The following is a 22,043-nucleotide window of genomic DNA, read 5'->3' as shown; positions in this document are numbered from 1 at the left end:
TTCTGACTATATCCGATTTTTTGACGACGTGCTTACATCATCTTTTAAAAGTGACCCATATCCAATTTTTGCATTCACACTATACACTGCTGAAACTACCAAATGCAGACGTTCTGATGGTTCTGAACTGGGAAATTAAGCAAAACAGCACGAAATTCAATGGATACAGATGCAAATAAAATTATCCAGTGTTTTCTTTCCACAATGTTTTAATAAGTCATCAAAACATTGGTCTCGTACGGCGGAGAAAAAAAGAGGATAGGATCTGGCCACGAGCACTTAAAACGATGCCTCATATCTCGTGAAATGTCTTCAAAAACGGACTTACGTCTGTAACAACCCTGCATTTTTTGCCTGCACTCTTCACCCCAAACACTCAAAAGACATGAAACCTCCGCATTGCTCCACTGTGTGTCCTTTCTTCCATCGCGCGGCTCGCACCTATAATCGCGCAGTTTTTAATGACGCATGACTCGCATTTACTGGGGAATATCCGATTTGTCTGCTTACATGGCACACGCAAATGCACGTACCTGATTCATATCCGATTTATTACCACATATGAATGAGGCCTGAATCCAATCTAAGAAAATCGCAATCCATGCGTTTTTTCCTGCTTACACGTTCATCGGTCATATCCGATCTGTGCCACATGAGAGGAAAAAATCGGATTTGGGTCACTTGAACCATGCAGTGTAAATGAGGCCTTAGACTGCTGCCTCTTTATGACCGAGTGCACGGATCCCATCTGAATATACTGTCTACATGCAGTCGAGATAAAACCATCTAAGTTTACTAGGATACACCCAGACAAGCGTTTTTACATTATGTTGTATGAATTTTTCCGTACTAGACGTGAAAAAAATTAAATTAAATATTCGCAAACTGTCAGAGACAGCAGCAAACACTGAGACGCAGTGTTTGGGATGCACGCTTTAGATGTTTGCTTTTGTTACGAACCCTATTGTTAAGAATGCTCGTTTTGTAAGGGTTCAATAACATAAAAGGAGACGCAAGGCAAAAAGCAGTTTAAGACATTTATTTATACTAATAAATGACTGCACAATCTCACGTCTCTCATGTTCTCACTCTTCCCACAGAAAACTCACATTTTCTCTACACTAGACATACCAAACACTAACAAAATAAAACAGAACAGTGGCACAATACAAAGAACACAGGCTTGAGTTGAAGCTGATCGGATGTTTAGATGGTCATGACGCGCACGGAGTTTCACCGCTGCGTGTCTCACACTCCTGCACACACCGCTTATATGCTCAGCACGAGCCATCAGAGCAACGAACCACAGGTGCGCAAGGGAGGAGCCTACACTTAAGAAGAGACATTAATTAGATTACAAGACAAACATACACACACAAATACATAGGCAACACCCATAAGGCTGAGGCCGTAACACTTCCCCCCCTAAAGGAAGAATCAGACTTTTTTTTCCCTCTTCTTTCCCTCCTTAGAAGGGGAAAAGAAAACTGATTCTGCATAGAACCAGAGCTTAACTCAATCCACGAGACAACGCATCTGCTACCACGTTATCAGATCCTTTTTTATGACGGATCTCTAAATGATACGGCTGGACCATTAAAGCCCAACGCATCAATCGTTGATTATGGTTGTACATTTTACCCAAAAAAAACAGCGGATTGTGATCCGTATAAACAACGATCGGAGAAGAACTAGACCCCACATAAACATTAAAATGTTGTAAGGCTAACAACATAGCTAAAGTTTCTTTTTCAATCGTTGAATAATTCAACTGATGACTGTTAAACTTAGCTGAAAAGTACGATACGGGGTGGCCTATTTCATCAGCACCCTCCTGCAGCAAGACAGCTCCCACTCCAACCGCACTAGCGTCGACCTCAAGCTGGAATGGACGAGTCACATCTGGAGCAGACAGCACAGGTGCACTACAAAGAAGAGATTTAGCAGAAAGAAATGCCTGCTGGCACTCATTAGTCCAGTCAAAACAAACTTTTGCTCGTTAAAGGAGCAATCACACTCGAGAAATTTTTGCAAAAACACCGGTAGTACCCAACCATCCCTAGGAATCTACGTAGTTCTCTCCTCGTAGTAGGCACTGGGTAACGGAGGACAGCAGTCACTTTTCCGTCCAATGGCCGTACCTTACCGTTTCCCACCTGCTTCCCTAAATAAGTGACAGAAGCCTTAGCAAATTCACATTTTTTTAGGTTTAACGTTAAGGAAGCAGCCTCTAACCGACGAAACACGTCATGCAAGGTCAACATGTGTTCAGCCCATGTAGTCGAATAAATAACTACATCGTCTAAATAGATGTTACAGTTAGGAACGTCACCTAAGACTGTGGACATTAAACGTTGAAACGTTGCTGGTGCGTTTCTCAGACCGAATGCCATGCGTTTATACTGCAGAAAAGAATCGGGGGTTACGAAGGCGGAGATCTTAGAAGCACGCTCGGTTAACGGCACCTGCCAATAACCTTTCAAAAGGTCTAACTTTGTAATATATTTCGCACCCCCAAGACAATCAATGCAATCTTCCATCCGCGGTAACGGAAAAGCATCAGCCACTGTGATGGAATTTACCTTTCTAAAATCAGTGCAGAAACGTAAAGACCCATCAGCCTTCGGTACCAGAACACACGGTGAGCTCCATGGACTATTACTCGGGACAGCGAAACCATTTTGCAATAAATACTTAACCTCACTTTTCATGGCTTCTCTCAGACTCATTGGGCAACGATAAGCGTGTTGCTTGATCGGTAATGCGCTACCGACCTCAATGTCATGCTGAATGACATTAGTACCCGGAGGAACGTCATTGAACAAACACGGGAAACTGTCTATCAACTTCATTACGTCCTCTCGCTGTTCAGGCGATAGATAGGATAGTTGCTCAGGAAGCAAAGATAAAATCTTAGAGTTTTCAAAACATCCTCCTCCTAAAGCTTCCATGGATACATTCAACCCATCGTCCGCAGTATCGGCAGGCAAAGCATAAGCCAACAATGAAACACGCTCAGTATTTCCTTTAGTCACCGATTCACTAACCAAATTCGCAGGGTTCTCTTTTGGTTCGACACAAAAATATGGTTTCAACATGTTTATGTGACATAAACGAGTTTTTCGCCTCCGTTCTGGCGTGTGTAAGATATAATCAGTTTCATTCCACTTACTTTTTATCACGTAAGGACCAGAGAAACGCGCAGAGAGAGAAGATCCAGGAATAGGAAGCAACACCAAAACTTTTTCGCCTGGCAAAAAATTACGCATAACTGCTTTCCTATCAAAATGTTTTTTCATTTTCGTTTGTGACAGAGAAAGTGCTTCCTTCGCCACAGCACAAGCACTGTGCAAACGTTCACGAGTACGTGATACAAAATCAAGGACGTTGGTCTTCACAGACGAACTGTTACCGAGAAATTCTTCCTTTAACATTTTCAAAGAACCACGGACATTATGTCCAAACACAAGCTCTGACGGGCTAAACCCAAGCGAGTCCTGCCGCGCCTCACGTACCGCGAATAACACCAAAGGAACTCCATCGTCCCACTCATTCCCAGTCTCTGTACAGTACTTTCTCAGTGCAGATTTTAATGTTTGGTGCCACCTCTCTAAAGCACCTTGCGACTCGGGATGATAGGCGCTTGATACTACGTGAGAAACGCCAAGAGCCTTTAACGAGGCACGGAAGATACGAGACACAAAATTCGAACCCTGATCAGTTTGGACAGTTTTCGGCAAACCGAATGTTGTAAAGAATTTAGTTAAGGCTTTAGTTACTGTCTTAGCCGTTATGTTGCGTAACGGAATGGCTTCTGGGAACCGTGTAGCCGCGCACATGATTGTCAACAAATATTGACAACCAGACTTAGCCCGAGGAAGTGGACCCACACAGTCAACTAGAACGCGCTCGAATGGTTCTCCAACGGCAGGAATAGGACACAGAGGAGCAGGTGGTACAATCTGATTAGGTTTTCCACTAACCTGACAAATGTAACACGTCTTACAGTGTGTCACAACATCAGACTTTAACCCTGGCCAGAAAAAATGCTGGAGCACCCGGTTATAGGTCTTAGTTATCCCTAGGTGTCCAGACCAAGGATGGTCATGAGCCAGACTTAAAACATGTGATCGAAATTTCGAAGGTACCACAATTTGATGCACCGCATTCCAATCGTCTCGCTGCTCAGAATTTAAAGATCTACTCCATTTACGCATGAGCACATCATCGTTCCAGTAGAACTGGTGATTACGCAGCGACTTTTTGTCATTTTCAACACTCGCACGACATTTTTCTAATGATAAATCATTTCGCTGAGCTTCGATCAGAATTTCACGCGAGATGGGCAAATCAGAGATCAAACTAAGATCAAAGCCATCAGATGCCTTTAAAGTCGTTTTAGTCGAGTCAGGAGAGTCGGGAAGAACATCAGTTTTCAAAATCTGTGAAAAGACAGAATCACAAAGAGTATTACTTTCGTGAATGTCCTGTTTCGCCTGTGCTCGCGTTACAACAGCACTAAACACATTCGGTAAATTTTTACCAAGTGCATCAGCCTGCGAATCATTGCATGAGACATCAACAACTTGTACTACCGGCATTACCTTACCTCCAGCTATGTAATTTCCCATGATAAAATCCACACCTTTCACCGGTAAAGAAGGACGAACTGCAACCTCAAAGCACCCAGATGCCAAATCAGAAGAAACATATAATCGATGGAGAGGAACAGGCACAAAACCCATTTCAATACCCTGCACAATCGCACTGGTATTACATGCCGAATCAGCACAAAAACCCAGAATATCTGATAATATAAAGGACTGAGATCCTCCTGTGTCACGGAGAATTCTTACAGGTTTTCGGCTTTCGACCTTCTCATTTAACGAAACAAATCCATCGAATACGAAAGGCTGAAAACAGCTGTCAGGTGTCACAAGAGAACTGACGGATGATGGGGACACAGTTTTCACTAGTACTGAACCTCGAGGCTGGAAAGATGAAGAATCTTGTCGCTCTTGTTTGCGTTTTAAAGTACGACACTCAGCTATAACATGTCCCGTCTTGTGACAATAACTGCACTCTCGGTTAAACTTCGGACTGGTTGGAACCCATTTATATCGTGAGTCGAAAAGATTTTCATTTTCCTTTAATGAGGAACCCCCACAGTCAGACGGACGCTTTGCAAACACAGTTTTATGCATTAATGCGTACTCGTCAGCTAACACGGCAGCCTGTTGTACAGTGCTGACTTTCTGTTCATTTAAATACAACGCAGTACGTTCGGGAACACAGTTCTTAAATTCTTCAATCAGCAAAAGTTCTCGCAAAGAATTATAGTCAGTTACCCTGCACGCCTTGATCCACCGATCAAATAAAATGCCCTTTTCGCGAGCGAACTCGACATACGTTTGAGACATGCCTTTGTTCGTAGTGCGAAATCGTTGTCGATAGTGCTCAGGAACTAATTCATACGCTCGTAATATTGCAGTTTTCACGGCATCGTACTGTACGCTTTCATCTACCGAGAGAGATGCACACACCTCTTGTGCCTTACCTGAGAGTTTACATTGTAACATTAGTGCCCAAACCTCGTTTGGCCATCTTAAGGCAACAGCAATTCGTTCAAAAGCTTGAAAATATGCCTCAACTTCCCTCTCACGGAAGGGTGGAACAATAGATATATTTTTAGCCACATCAAAATGTGTCGAAAACGGCGCTACAGACTCAGATCCCACATCAGACGGCACAGAATTAACACCCGAAGTGGATGGACCAGCAGATGTCTCAGAATTAACCTCCAACCGAGATGTTTTGACGATAGATTTTTTAGGTACCTCTGAAGCAGCCTGCAACTCCAACTCCCGCAATCGCACCTTCATATCAGCGTCAATTCGGTACATTTCAATCTGATGCTTCAAATCATCTTGTCTCGCCTGAGCTTTATCCTGAGTTTCTAACTGTAACCGTGCTAAACGTAGCTTTAAACGGGAATCTGTACGCAAACCTGATGATTCTGCGGACAGCGACAAAGGTTCAAATTTAGGTAGTGAAAAAGACGGACGTACCTCCGCACCAACCCCGATCACTGGAGTAACTGGAACACCACTCGTTACACGTAAGGGCGGACTTCCTGCAGCTGGTATCGCCAACTCCGCTGCTGCAGTAGGAACAGCCTCAATAGAAGAAAATACCCCTTTATTAATCAGACTAGTCACTAAACAAGCTTTCAACTCTTCCTTACGAAGTGTTCTAGAGATAGAAATCTCATAATGTTGAGCAATAAGAAACAAATAATTTTTTCGACATGTCTCTAAAGCTTCAACACTAGGTTGATCTAAAAATTGACTGAGCTCAAACGTTGCCATCTTTATAATAAAAAAAAACGAAAAGAAAAACACGCAAAAGCAATCAGGATAATCCAACACCCTCTGGACCTACCTACCTAACCATTAATCTAAATAATACCCTACCGAGTCTTCAGAGGGTACCGATTAAGAGATCGCTCTCTCCCCCGGAATACCTCCAAAAACAACAAACTAAAATAATAAAGCAAAACAATAAACAGTAAACCGTCGTCAGAACTGGCGCTAAGCACAGCCCTGCTGGCTTACTCTAACTAACCAGAGGATATTGGTCACCTGAATTAAATTAGATCAATCAAATTGCCACTACTCAAACACATATCCCGGACGAGCCCCCAATTATGTTACGAACCCTATTGTTAAGAATGCTCGTTTTGTAAGGGTTCAATAACATAAAAGGAGACGCAAGGCAAAAAGCAGTTTAAGACATTTATTTATACTAATAAATGACTGCACAATCTCACGTCTCTCATGTTCTCACTCTTCCCACAGAAAACTCACATTTTCTCTACACTAGACATACCAAACACTAACAAAATAAAACAGAACAGTGGCACAATACAAAGAACACAGGCTTGAGTTGAAGCTGATCGGATGTTTAGATGGTCATGACGCGCACGGAGTTTCACCGCTGCGTGTCTCACACTCCTGCACACACCGCTTATATGCTCAGCACGAGCCATCAGAGCAACGAACCACAGGTGCGCAAGGGAGGAGCCTACACTTAAGAAGAGACATTAATTAGATTACAAGACAAACATACACACACAAATACATAGGCAACACCCATAAGGCTGAGGCCGTAACAGCTTTCATGAAACTTCTTGACTTGAAGACATCCTGTAATAATGTAGGGAACCACAGTTGATGTTTTACTTGAATCCAAATGACTCGTGTGCTGAGTGAACGATTAATAGCGTGCAACATAAGTGCGCTCTCTCTCTCTCACCAGTTAATGTTATTAATAAGCTACATGTCTCGTTTTACCTTCTTTGCCATTGACATCTAACTGAACTACAAACTTTCCGCTGACGTCAGTGAAAAAGAGAAGCTCTCATCAAGCTTGCGGGTCTGTGCAACTGTGGGTTTTTCTCTTACTAGCGTGCACACTACAGCTATATAGGCGTTTCTATATTCTGTTTAATACTCCACAAATTAGATATATTTACTAAATAGACTGCCTTCTTTTTTATTCCCATTCTACTCTGTTGTCAGTGTTATTCTGCAGTGTTACATGCTTCCTGGTATCGGTTTTTGGTATCGGATCATTTTTTTGAGTATGAGTACACGAGTGCAGTATCGGGCCCGATACCGTTGATATCGGTGCATCCCTTTTGCTTACATCCCTTCAGTCAAATGTTTTTCCAAATTATTATAAACCCTAGCTAATAAACATTACTATTGCATTACTGCTGTTTTCTTTTCTTCACAGGCTACATAGCTGCAATCTCACTGCTCAGTGTTGTGAGAGTTTGTCTTCAGCTCTTCAATCCTCAAACTCCTTCCTAAGAGAGCTGGACCTGAATAACAATGACCTGCAGGATTCAGGAGTGAAGCTTCTTTCTGATGGACTGAAGAGCCCAGACTGTCAGCTGGAGATACTGCGGTAAATTTTTGTTAAATAATTAATGAAATACTATCACAATAAATGATTTAGTCACAGAATGTGGCATCTGCTCTTATGGAATGGCAGAACAAGAGACGAAACAACATTTGCAGGAATGGGATTTTTTCCCCATATTTATACAGATGTCCATATTTTCAGAGTTGAGAAGTATGACAAGTCAAGTCACCTTCATTTATATAGTGCCTTTAAAAAGATTGTTTCAAAGCAGCTTTACAGTGATAATAGAATATTAAATTAACAGATTATTTTGACTTTACGGAAGCTGTAGAATAAAGTTATTGTCTATGGAGCTAGGATTGTGTCTTTATTACATGTGAGAAAATAAATTATCTGAGAGAAAAAAAATGTTTGAGAGAAAAAGTTTTCATACCAATAGCAGAAAATAACTAAGTGTGTTCAACTGTAAGTGTGGCCCAAAAGTCAAGCCCAACCTAGTCTCAGTTCAACGATATCTAGGTGATGAACTGCCGCTTTAACAATTATTTGTATTCTCTCTGTTTTAGACTTACCCTCCATAGTTGCATTTATCACCCCTGCTATGAAAGTGACTAACTTCTTTAGATAAACTGTTACTATCCCCTCCTTTGCCTGATCTGGTACTTTTGTATTTTGTATTTCAACTCTGTTTCTTTCATCACTCTTACTGACCATTTTCACAGCTTTTGCATATGAGATCTTATTTTGAATTTTAGCTCATTGTACTTCTATTTCCCTTCTCATCACCTCACAGCCACCGTAAGCCACACTATGACTACCCCCACAATTACAACACTTTTGTTGCTCATGATTACAATGACCATACTCATGATCTTCACCACATCTTGCACACCTTCTGCCTTTACATGTCATTGCTGTATGTCCAAACCTTTGACAGTTATAACACCTCATTATCTTTGGAACATACTCTCTTACACTATAACTCATAAATCCTAGTGTTACATTCTTTGGGAGCACTTCCTCCTCAAACTCACTGGATCAAACCCACAAGCTCACTGTCCTTCCTCATTCCCTCCCGAGTTATCTGCATCGTTCGAGCACCTTCAATTTCAATTTCAAAACACTTTATTTGTCCCCAAGGGGCAATTTGTGAGGCCACATATAGAAACGAAATCATTATGCATTGTAACATCCTATGTTAAATAAATAACACAGTATACATAAATACATATTAATGAATACCTAATATATATTAAAAAATAACTAAATCAAGACATAATCAACAAGGGGCTAAAAATGGTTGAGAATTTAAAAGCTGCACTGATCTGGGAACAAAGGTTGCCCTCCTCCTTTGTGTCCTACAACATGGACAACGGAGCCGTCGCCGTGAAGGAAGCCACTCAAAAACAGAAAACATCACGTGTGATGTGTCACGCAAGATCCTCCCCGCCAACCTCAGTGTTTGCTGTTCACTTATGCTAGAAAGAGACCTGATAGGGAGACCGATCATTTTTGAGCAGACTTTAACCGTGCGCTCCAGACTATTCCTGTTTTGAAGGCTTATAGAGTGAAACCAGCAGACGATGGAAATTGTAATGACACTTTCAATGTAGGAGTAGTAGAACATAGTAAGTTCTTACTAACTCCAAAGGAATTAAGCTTCCTTAAAAGATATTGCTGCTGCTGGCATTTCCTCAATATCTCCTCTATATTAGAAGTAAATTTGAACAGATTGTCAAAAATTGTCCCACGGTACTTGTACTCCTCGACAATCTCTATAGGCTTCCCGTGAATAACTGTAGATGCTGCCATAGCCACCTGCCTCTGCTTATTAGAAAAGGTTGCTACCATCTCTTTAGTCTTATCCAAGTTAAACTCCAAACAGGAGATGTCACACCACTCAACAAATTCCTGAAGGGCTGGGCCATGATGCTGTGAAGGGCCTGAAAGCAGAGATAGTAAAACAGTATCATCGGCAAACTTAATCTGATGACAATTAGGTTGAGTAGATCTACATTCGTCGGTATACAGAATGAAGAGCAGAGGTGAAAGGACACATCCCGGGGGAGAGCCAGTTGAAGTATATCGGAGGTCAGAAAAGATGCTGTTGACCAGCACTCTCTGAGACCTATTGGTTAAAAAATCAATTATCCATAAAACCAGTTGGTCCTCCAGATGAAAACGACTAGTAAGTCTCTCAGCTAGGATATGTGGCTGTAGAGTATTAAAAGCCGAAGAAAAATCAGCAAACAAAAATCTGGCTGTGGTATTAGTGTTACATGTGTGTCCTGTGGTCCCCCATTCTTTGTGTATTTGGTTCAGTCCTGTTTCTATTTTCCCGCTCCTTGTTTGTATTCAGTCCCTTCACCTGTGTTAGGTTAATTTGCCCCAGCTGTGCATTGTTCCCCTAGTCTGTTCTAGTGTATTTAAACCCTGTGTTCTCACTCCTGGTCCGTTCTCGTTCATATAATGTGTGATATTGTGGTTCCTGAGTTTTGGTTTATTAAATATCCTGTTTCCTGGTATTCCTCGTCTCCTCGTGTTTCCAGTACCACACAACCGTAACAATTAGGAGACTCAAGATGCTTATGAACAATGTCTGTGACAAACACCTTTTGGTTGCGTGTGTATCAGTGATGCGCGGGTCAATGTATAAACAAACCGCAACCGACCGAGTCAACTACCCGCCCGCAACTCGGACCGCAAAAAAAAGTTAAAAAATATTGTACCCGACCCGCTTCCTGACCGCATTTTTTAAAAGTAGTAAATGCTCATCGGAGCGTTATTGGGCCATAGACGTGTAACAACACAGCATCGCAAGAAGACGTAGGCCTGGCCTACACTTGTCTTGTAAAACGTGGTCTGTGTAATTAATTACAATTAATTTGTGGTTAATTGCAGAGACACACATGGATGCATGCAGGTAAAATTGACAAAGCTTCCCTCAAAGGGAGATTTATTACATGTAAGACTGGTCTGATCCAAATCTGTATGAATAATTATTAATTATTAACTATGATATGCAAATTCCCCATTGATTCAAATTGAAAAAGGAAATGTACAGACACAAGGCGGTCCTTGTGTCTGTACATTTCCTTTTTCAATTTGACTTGTACTTATTACTTTACACTTTCCAATCTCTTTAATTCTTCCAGCCCGCTCTCTTTGTTCTTCATTTTTACATCCGATCATTAGATTACCATCTCTCAACACCGTGGCTACTACAATATTGCCGATCTGGTTTTTCAATACAGTTGTTAATTTCATTGCACTTATTGACGAAACTCCCCTCTCCTCACCAAATCTCAATATGATTTTAAACTCTAGTCCTTCCGTACCTTTATCTTTTATTACTTTCCCATAATCCTCATTACTCCTTGCCCTGTTTGTACTGCTCCCAGCAAAAGTATTTCCTCTTTTGTCCCTCTTTTTTTATTACCTTCCTGACTTACATCCATACCTCCCTCACTATCACCCTTATCAGTGTCCCTCCCCTCAGACTCTGACCCATTCTCAACACAGTTGTGCCTACCCGCTGCCTTCTTCATCTTCTTCATTTTAAGTTGACCTTTTTTCCAAAGTCCCACTTCCAGACACTCCTTTTTTCCAGGATCATCCGTAAGTTCTTGCTTAAACGTTTGAATCATTCGCCCAAGCTCGCTAAGTTCCAGTGTAGCTTCACTTCCGACTCTGTCCGTACTTGGAGGCTAGTTCGGATAGCCAACCTGCTAACCAGCCGACTTTGTGCTGTGTGGCTGTAAGTCAGTTGGAGTCTGTAAAGTGGACACATGAGCAGTGTTCATTTTACTCTGGGGATTTCGTTGTGTGTGTTTCAGATTATAAACCAAGGGTTCTCATCTGTGGCCCTCAAGATCCACTTTCCTGCAGAGTTTAACCCTGATCAGACTCACCCGCCGGCAACTTTCTAGTAATCCAGATGACTGTGATTAGTTTGTTTAGGTGTATTTGATAAGGGTTTGAGCTAAACTCGGCCAGAAAGTGGATCTGCGCTGAGTCCTGCTGGAGCTGCTCTAAATATGTGCTGTGCAATTAAATGAAAGATCAAATATAGTAGAGGAACAGTTAAATTAACAGAACCTCTCAAAATACATTTTAACATGCTTAAGCATGAAAAAAACTGAAGGTAATATATATTTACTAAAAACATTAAGCCAACTAATATTGGTGTTTATTTTGTTCGACACAGGTTACATCACTGTAAACTCACTGTTCAAACTTGTGAGAGTTTATCATCAGTTCTTCAATCCTCAAACACCGTCCTGAGAGAGCTGGACCTGAGTAACAATGACCTGCAGGATTCAGGAGTGAAGCTGCTTTCTGATGGACTGAAGATTCCAAACTGTCAGCTACAGATACTGAGGTAAATGGGTTTCCATTATGGGTGTAACAATTCGTTTTAACAACGATTCGATTCGTATCACGATTCTTGGTTGTCAATACGATTCAAGGACGATATTGGTTCATTTAGAACGATACGATCCGAAACGATTCAGTGACTTGAAATCGATTCAGTAACTTTTTAGCCAAAAAAATCAACCAGTGTGACTGAAATAAATACCTGAATTTATTTATTTATTATAAGGTTATTAATATTATTAACCTGGTTAATTTAGAATTTCTCTAAAATTTCCAAACACATTCCCGGAGAAAACATCTATGAACCTATTAATATTAATGATTTTTAAGTTTGAACATACAATACATTTACAGATTTACCTACTGTGACATGAAAAATAGCTTAGAATTAAATAAAAACACTTTTCCTAAATTAGAACAGTCTTCTTTTCAATTAATGAAATATGCATTCTTTATAAATACTTGCATACATCATTCTTTTATTCTTTCAAGTAGACACATTTATTTGTATGAATTATAATTAATCCTTATTAAAGCTATTAACAAACAGTGAATGCTTTTCTCTTTTTTTTTTGTCGCTTGAATATTAAGGACACAGACCGCGTTTGTTGTCACTGCCACATCATGTCCAATGACATGCGGATACAATTGTCATGTATTTGTCTCTTGTCTCTTTTTTATGCAAGCATATGGCCGGTTGTTTTGGGCTATGTGTTTGCATTGTCTTGTGTTACCTCGTTTCCTTGTTAGTTTATGTTGTATCCGTGTCACCTGTGATTGTGATCACGTGTCCTTACCACACCCCTTGTTCCCTCATTAGTATTGATGTTCATCAGTGTCACCTGTACCTTTTGTGATTGTGTTCTATGTAAGCTTTCAGTGTTTGTTCCTCAGTGCTGGTTCGTCTTGTTAACAGTTGGTTCTGTGAGTACTATGATCTGTCTGTGAATGTTCCAGTTATATTGTCAAGTCTGTTATTATCTTATAGTTTCTGTTTGTTTGACCCATCATGGGTCTTTGTTTTCCGGTTATAAATAAACGGTGTTTTGAGAAAGTTTCTGTCTGCGCTTGTGTTCTATTTAACGTAATGTGACAGAACGAACCAGCCAATTTTTGAACCCAGCAGACAATAGGCTATGTCGTGTTCCGCCAGTAGCCAGTTGGGTGACCAGGAGCGATGGTGGCAGTCGACCATCGAGGATATGAGGAGGGGCAAGATTCCATTTCCTCCCTGGGGAGAGAGATCCCTGGAGAGATTTGCCCAGGGCCTAGAGGAGAAGAGAAATTTTACACCGGAGGTCCTCCTAAACTCTTATTTCATCGCAGGGCTCAATGTACCTCCTCCGCTGGCTGAACGGCAGGGGCTGATCCGACGCCCGTTTCGAGAGGTAGTGGACCATGTGTGTCAAAAGGAGCGGCAGGACCCCACGAGGACATTGTCAGTTTCTGTATTGCCAGTGATCCCGGAGAGTCACGTCCTAGCCACGACAATGCTTGGCAACCACGTTCTCACCACTTTGACGTCTATGAAATGTCCTTCAGCTTTTGCTACGGACATTGCAGGGATCCTAGGTCCGGCTATGGCTCCTGGACCGCGGTCAAAGAGGAGGAGGAAGAGATCGTCAGGATCACCATCTCAGTCCCTTCCTGGCTCTGTGCCGACTCTCCAGGTTGCTTCTGTCAGTCTGGCCCATGCTGAGGTAGATGAGAGAGTGACCATGTCCAGCCATGTCCCATCTATTAGTCCTGTCCATGCTGAGGTGGATAGGAGAGTGACCAAGAACAGTTCTTTCCCAGCTAAGGAGAATAGGACTGTCCATGCTGAGCCATCTGTGGTATCCCCTGTCCCAGTTCCATTGCCAGAGGCAACACCCCATGTTTTGGATTCTGTTTCGGGTCCTCTGCTTGCTGCAGCAACATCGGTTGTGTCCCCTGTTTCTTTCCTCCCAGGAAAGGAAGCGGACTTTGCTGAACTATTTCCTCGGGTAACATCACCTCAAAGACGTCCAACCGCTGTTCAAAGACTCGTTCTGCATCATGTGACTTCCCAGGGAACAAAGGAGCCACGCGCACGCAACTAACCATGCACGTGCCGGGACGGGCCATGCAAGAACGCCGCGGCCGCACTACACGTGACGCGCACACACAGGACAGCACCTCCAGTCATCACGCGGCCCGAACGGGCCGAGCAAGGAGCCCGCCACGACTCACACAGACCAAATTTGTTTTGCAAGTATACCTTCTGTTAGCGCTTCTAAGAAGCATTAGGAATGTGTTTTCGAGGTGTGTCAGAAAGGTTGACTGTCTGGGGAAATGTAACCCTGTCTCTCAATACTCTCTCTCTCTCTACATTCTCTCGCCAACTCAATTTACACGTGTTCCATTGTCTAAACCAGTGATTCCCAACCCCCGGTCCGCGGACCGGTGCCGGTCCCTGAACACGTTAGTACCGGGCCTTGAAATATTCCCAGAATTTTTTTTTTTTCCATAATAATATTTGTCTTTTTAAGAAACTTTTTAACGTGTCATGTTATTTAATCCAAAACACAAACAATAAATGAATACAAATAAATAAAGATATTAAAACGTGTTTCTTCCCGATTGCTTAGCAATGCGTCATATCTCAGACTGAGCGTGGTGCGTGCATGGGTGCGTGCAGCTGAAGTGACAGAAATATGCGGAGAGATGAGCGGGCTCAGCAGACTTTAATGGCTAATTTCATTGCGAACAGTTCCGGTAAAAGGAAAGGCGATGACCAACTTGAAATTTAGAGTAAGAAAAAGAAAAAGTCAAGCTTCAATATACGATACCTCGCTCATACATCGGTATGGATTAACGACAACAGGCGATTCCGTGGCGTCAAATCCGTTGTGTGTAATTTGTGGTAAAAAACTCTCCAATGAAGCCGTCAAAACTGCAGCGGCACTTCACCAAACATCCAAATCACGGTGTGTTTGCTATTGTATTCTGAAACTGTTACTATAGGCAGGGCTTGACATTAAAGTGTGTATGTCAGGTTAAAATTTTTTTTTAGATATATTAAATAATGTTTAGATGTATGAGTGAAAATGTAATTATCATTAAAATTATTACTGTAATTGCCCTACATTAAGCTTTATAGCCATTTCTGTCAAGATCATATTTTTAAAACACAGTGGAGCTGCATGTGATGTCATAAGAGGGAGATGTGACAAAAACGTTCTATTCAAGTATGGAGAGTTTTGAGTCTGAGGAGATCCAAAATCCCCCTCAAACCTACGATGGGCCACAACCTTACAATTTTGAGCCTCCCAGGCGTGAGACAGATGAGGAACCAAACAGAAATTTAAATAATTCCTATCGAAGAAACATAAATATCTGGTGTGAAGAGAACCAGTGGAGAGTTGGTCAGGTGTCTTGGTAAGTATAGGCATAACTTAGAGGTGGAACGGTACATGTATTCGTATTGAACCGAAACGTACGGCCGTCACGGTTCGGTGCATGAATTTACACGGAGAATACAGGGTTAAAATAAATAAAACTCGCGTGCAAATTAATTAATGCGGAATTACGTTACTGTTAGATACGTGGTAGAGATGTGCGGTAGCCTATCAGAATAGGTCAGTGTGAAGAGGTTCAGTATGTGGAAAGAAGACAGGGTCGGCGTGACTGGGACTCGTTTATTCAGAAAAAACAAAAAAGAAACGAGGCGCACAGTAGCGCATTCGCCACCATAAACAAACACGCGATCCAACACTTGCTTCTCAGTCTCGGTTGCAGTAGCCGCGTGAAGTCCCAGTCCAACTCTCTCTCTCGCTCTCTCATTCGCCGGTTATATACGGTCTCTCCACGGAAAATTACTGCAATCAAACTCAGGTGTTCATCATCTGCACTTGATCTACTAATCTCACCGTGCGGCTCCGTCCTTTCTCTCCCGCAGCCGCTACAGACTCACGCCCCCTCGCCACAGTCAGGTTTGCCGAAGTGCTGATATTCTGAGAGCTAGTCTCGCGGCTGTCATCAAAAAGTGGACTCTGTGACCGGTTTTAACGGTGTTTTTGCACCCAGTACAAACGCAGTAATTCACCATCTTGATAATACGCCTGCATATACATTTCTTCTTTTTCTTCTTTTTCTTCTTCTTCTTCTTCTTCAGGGTTTAATTGCGGTTGGCAAACCTGTTTCCTGCGTATACCTAACTAACTACCTAACTTAAATAACTAAATAAATAAATGTCCTAATCAAATAATTCTCTCGCTCTATCATTCGTACAATTACCAACACAGCTCACTGACTCACTCTCAGCGACCTGGGGAGACGTCTCCCTCTTATGACGTCAAGTGATTCGATTGGGGGGAGGAGCAGTTTTAAGTGAGTACTGAAAATAACGAACTTTTTCATCTTATATTCTGCCTTTAGGTATCGAAAAACATACAAAACAATACACCAACTTGACAAACGTGTTTTTCCCCTAACTATTTTGTGTTAATCATAATTACAAATTTAACCTGACATACACACTTTAACACCCGCCAACCCGCCAAATGCGGGTGGATTTCACCCGTGGCGGGTAACACAGTCGCTCCTAATAGCCACTTTGGCGTTTTGAAAAATTGTAGACTTGTCAAAAGACATTTGACATAACAAACGAATTGCAATTAGAGAAGATTAAACTCGCAGACTGGCCGTTGGACTGAAGGCTGTTTTCGTCTGCGTTTAATTATCATCTTAATGTGATAATATATCGATCTTTTTTAAAAGCAGTTGATTCCAGAACATGGGCGCGTGGCGCGCGTCTCAAGCTCTCCTGCAGTGCCGCTGCGCAAGGGTGCGCGCGCCAAATATGACATCCAGACTTTTGTAAAACAATCATTACACGCGACTGGTCGCATGCACACACACATCAACACAGCGTTCAGTCAGTCAGTTCGTGAGTGTGCGTGGTGGCCGATATAAAGAAAAAATAATCTTCATGATTTATGGACACTGTTACTACTAACAGGGCTGCCCTTATGCCAAGTCATATCACAACTATATTTCCAAAGTTAATTTTATGTTTAAAATTAATCATGCAGTGAAAGAAAGCAGGAGATGCGTTTGTGGGAATAATCTGGAAAATAAAGACCTGTAGGCCTATACTTGTTTCAGATGGACATATCTCCAGTTGATGATAATTATTAAGTTAGAGCTCTGAGGATATGCTGATGCAAAACAAACAATTCAAAGTCCCTAAAATGCAGCAATTTTATTTTATGTAAGAAGCTATTTTACTGTATGTCTATCTTAATAGACAACATGTTTTCAAAAAAGGAGCTTTACAACAGAGTTAGTAAATTTTAGTACGTTTAAAGCCCCTTTGTCAACTTTAATCATATAAACGTAATTTTCCAACAACAAAAATGTGGCTACTATAGTAAAAGTGCTGCGTTTTGGAAAACCCCTAGCCAAATGTCAAGCCCTGCCTAGTAGGCTGTGTTATGGTTGACTTTATGATTAGTTTTGCACATGCATCGCCACAGAGTTAACTATTTCTGACAGTACCGGACAGCCTCTGTCTCGTTCACTTCACGTCTGTGGGCGTCAGTGTCCAATTTACCTTCAATGAAATCTAACCTTATAGTGTAATTGAGAGAATTACTAAAAAAATATTTATCTACCTAAAAGTTAAAGGTATTTATTAAAACTCAAGAGATGTGTGAAATTTCAGGATTTATGAGTGATGTAAGTCTAGTGGAATTTTCTAAAAATATATTTTGCTACCTAAAAGTTAAAGATTTTTTTTGTGTCACGCATGCATGTCTATTTCCCTCATATTAACCCCCTGAGCCCGACGGCATCGTCGACGATGCCACACGTCACCTCCGATAAATGTTTACATTACTCGATGACAGATTTGTCGATTTTCTTACCGTTTTTTCTAGCAGAAAGCTAACGAGCTAGCCATCACGGGGGTGTCTTTCGTGTCTTTCTAGCCTTTACAGAAGGTTTTCTATCCAGCCTGGAACTTGTGCTTCCTTTCAGAGGTTTTCAGCAATAAATCCAAACGCTTTATGTCAAACTTTGATAATCTTGAAGTCCATAATTCATAAATATTCGGTCATTTTTGCCGCTAGCTCGATGCTAGCGGCCATTCTGGATATCACGTGATGGTTTCACGTGATGGTTTTTGACCAATTACAGGCTGATCCGTCGTAAACATTGGTGTGCGTCATTACGCATGAACCAAGCGCTGATATAGTGGAGAGAGATAGAGACTCACGGAGACGCGCGATTCACAGAGAAACACAGCGAAATGGACGTAAATAAAGCGCTTGTCTATTTTGGTGCATTGCAGGATGAAGGATTTTTAGGAGAACAGAGCTTTTTGACAGATGAGGAACTAGATTACCAGGATAGACCCAGCTGAAGTGCATTTATATTTACTGTAAAAAAAGTATTATAGTAGTTTAATGTATTCTAAAAGAATAAAAAGAATATAATAAATAAAAGAATAAATAAAATAGAAATGCAAAACCTGTGATGTGTCCCTCTGTGTGATTGCTGATAGGAACTGTTTTGAGGCTTGGCACCAGTGAATTTCATGAGGCCCCAAACGCCTGGACTTCTTTTGGAAAAATGTCAATAGTTTTGGTTCTGTACAAGTTATAATGTTTATTCCTGTGCTCCAGGACTCCAAAGACATGAACAAATTATTTTCCAGAGGAAAATTGCTTAGCTTTTATTTATTTGTGTGTGATTTCAATAAATATTTGAGTGATTCCATTTCCGATTTATTTTTTTCATTTGTCTTTATGGTCCCATAACTTATTTTACATTCAAGTGACATCAATGTAACACAAATATGCTGAAAGTTCAATTTGTCCTGAAAAAAAAAAGAGGTGTGTCAATTGTCTGTGCACCAAAGGGTTGATGTTTTACAAGCTTTTTTAGTAAATGACACCAGACGGAAAATTTATTGTAAAAATACCCTTAGGTCTCAGAGGGTTAAAACGCATAAAAACGCATTTTGACTGATATGTTTCCTTTGTCTGAACTCCTTTATTAATGGAGTATATAAACAGCCTTTTCAATATATTGAGAATTTATATTTCAAGTTTTTACTGCACATGTCGAAATGTGCGCTCTTTGTGCTTGGGTCACCATATATCGGAAAACATTTGGAATGGGTCAGACCTAATTATGACCAATTATTACGTTTTCTGCGTATCAAATGCACGTAAAAACTAATTTCCGCGTATAAATTGCATGATAATACACAATGATAATCCTTATTGAATTTTTATGTGAATTTAGGGGGCGGCCGGGGGTGTGGGTTCCAACGTCTATGCACCTGCTAGTGAGTGAGTGCTATGTGAGTTGCTTTTGAAGTAGACCTAATTGAATGGGAGAAAAGAGAAACTTTTTGCGAACCGTTCTGAAAGTTTAAAAAGATTGGTATGCAAGGAGCCTTTGTTGCCACCTAGTTCATATGCAAATAAATTATATCCTGTTACTGTTTTGCACAGTGATATCTGATAGGTTCAGAATCCAAACGATGCATCTTAAAATTGAGGTATTCAAATTGACAACTGGTCCCTGGAATTTTTTTTATGAATATGCCGGTCCCTGGCACAAAAAAGGTTGGGAACCCCTGGTCTAAACGCCCAGCGTCGTCTTAGTTTGTGTTTTAATGTTTGTAAATACACGTATCATTGTAACGTAGTAAATGTTTAAGTAGTTGCCTTATTAAATGCAATATATTCAATTTTGATTGGAATACTGCCTCTTTGCTCATTTCCCAAGTCCCTAAAATGTCGATCAAAAGCTAGCTAAGTTAATCAAAGATACCTTAAAAGGGTATGTTTTTATAGAGCAGGAAAACTAATTCTTGTGGCCACAGAATTTGTTTTCACTAACTTTATAAATTAATTGAGCTAATTAATTTTAGTTGTCTTGTAAAACATGGTCCGTGTAATTAATTACAATTAATTTGTGGTTAATTGCAGAGACACACATGGATGCATGCAGATAAAATTGACAAAGCTTCCCTCAAAGGGAGATTTATTACATGTAAGACTGGTCTGATCCAAATCTGTATGAATAATTATTAATTATTTATTATGATATGCAAATTCCCCATTGATCGGACCGCCTTGTGTCTTTACATTTCCTTTTTCAATTTGACTTGTACTTATTACTTTACACTTTCCAATCTCTTTAATTCTTCCAGCCCGCTCTCTTTGTTCTTCATTTTTACATCCGATCATTAGATTACCATCGCTCAACACCTTGGCTACTACAATACTGACGATCTGGTTTTTTCAATACAGTTGTTAATTTCACTGCACTTATTGACGAAACTCCCCTCTCCTCACCAAATCTCAATATGATTTTAAACTCTAGTCCTTCCGTACCTTTATCTTTTATTACTTTCCCATAATCCTCATTACTCCTTGCCCTCTTTGTACTGCTCCCAGCAAACGTATTTCCTCTTTTGTCCCTCTTTTTCTCACCTTCCTGACTTACATCCATACCTCCCTCACTATCACCCTTATCAGTGTCCCTCCCCTCAGACTCTGACCCATTCTCAACACAGTTGTGCCTACCTGCTGCCTTCTTCATCTTCTTCATTTTAAGTTGACCTTTTTCCAAAGTCCCACTTCCAGACACTCCTTTCTCCCAGGATCATCCTAAGTTCTTGCTTAAACGTTTGAACCATTCGCCCAAGCTCGCTAAGTTCCAGTGTAGCTTCACTTCCGACTCTGTCCATACTTGGAGGCTAGTTCGGATAGCCAACCTGCTAATTAGCCGACTGTGTGCTGTGGGGCTGTAAGTCAGTTGTAGTCTGTAAAGTGGACACATATGAGCAGTGTCCATTTTACTCTGGGGATTTTGTTGTGTGTGTTTCAGATTATAAACCAAGGGTTCTCATCTGTGGCCCTCAAGATCCACTTTCCTGCAGAATTTAACCCTGATCAGACTCAACCGCCGGCAACTTTCTAGTAATCCAGATGACTGTGATTAGTTTGTTTAGGTGTATTTGATAAGGGTTTGAGCTAAACTCGGCGAGAAAGTGGATCTGCGCTGAGGCCTGCTGGAGCTGCTCTAAAATATGTGCTGTGCAATTAAATGAAAGATCAAATATAGTAGAGCAATAGAAGGAACAGTTAAATTAACAGAACCTCTCAAAATACATTTTAACATGCTTAAGCATGAAAATAACTGAAGGTAATATATATTTACTAAAAACATTAAGCCAACTAATATCAGTGTTTATCTTGTTCGCCACACAGGTTACATCACTGTAAACTCACTGTTCAAACTTGTGAGAGTTTATCATCAGTTCTTCAATCCTCAAACGCCGTCCTGAGAGAGCTGGACCTGAGTAACAATGACCTGCAGGATTCAGGAGTGAAGCTGCTTTCTGATGGACTGAAGAGACCAAACTCTCAGCTACAGATACTGAGGTAAATGGGTTTCCATTAGGGGTGTAACAATTCGTTTTAACTACGATTCGATTCGTATCACGATTCTTGGTTGTCAATACGATTCAAGGACGATATTGGTTCATTTAGAACGATACGATCCGAAACGATTCAGTGACTTGAAATCGATTCAGTAACTTTTTAGCCAAAAAAATCAACCAGTGTGACTGAAATAAATACCTGAATTTATTTATTTATTATAAGGTTATTAATATTATTAATCTGGTTAATTTAGAATTTCTCTAAAATTTCCAAACACATTCCCGGAGAAAACATCTATGAACCTATTAATAT

General features: G+C 40.9%; 1 protein-coding gene and 1 long non-coding RNA gene across 2 annotated transcripts in view; one reads left to right on the top strand and one right to left on the bottom strand.

Annotated features, from left to right (window-relative positions):
- The window catches only part of LOC120480869 (NACHT, LRR and PYD domains-containing protein 3), a 165,447-nt gene that overhangs the window by 96,978 nt on the left and 46,426 nt on the right, over window positions 1–22,043 (top strand). The window contains exons 5-7 of the mRNA XM_089126978.1: window positions 7,798–7,971; window positions 12,137–12,310; window positions 21,558–21,731. Of these exons, the coding sequence (XP_088983104.1) occupies window positions 7,798–7,971; window positions 12,137–12,310; window positions 21,558–21,731 (522 nt within the window). The remainder of the gene's footprint in view (window positions 1–7,797; window positions 7,972–12,136; window positions 12,311–21,557; window positions 21,732–22,043) is intronic.
- LOC148969343 (uncharacterized) lies at window positions 1,025–4,635 on the bottom strand. The gene is made up of 2 exons (XR_016149934.1): window positions 2,583–4,635; window positions 1,025–2,164 (listed from the first exon to the last, which is right to left on the bottom strand). It is a non-coding gene; the product is annotated as an uncharacterized LOC148969343 (long non-coding RNA).

This window comes from Pimephales promelas, chromosome 24 (genome assembly GCF_988280905.1).
Source record: "Pimephales promelas chromosome 24, fPimPro1.hap1.1, whole genome shotgun sequence".
In the NCBI taxonomy this organism is placed as follows: domain Eukaryota; kingdom Metazoa; phylum Chordata; class Actinopteri; order Cypriniformes; family Leuciscidae; genus Pimephales; species Pimephales promelas.
This window is presented reverse-complemented; position numbering and strand designations above follow the sequence as displayed.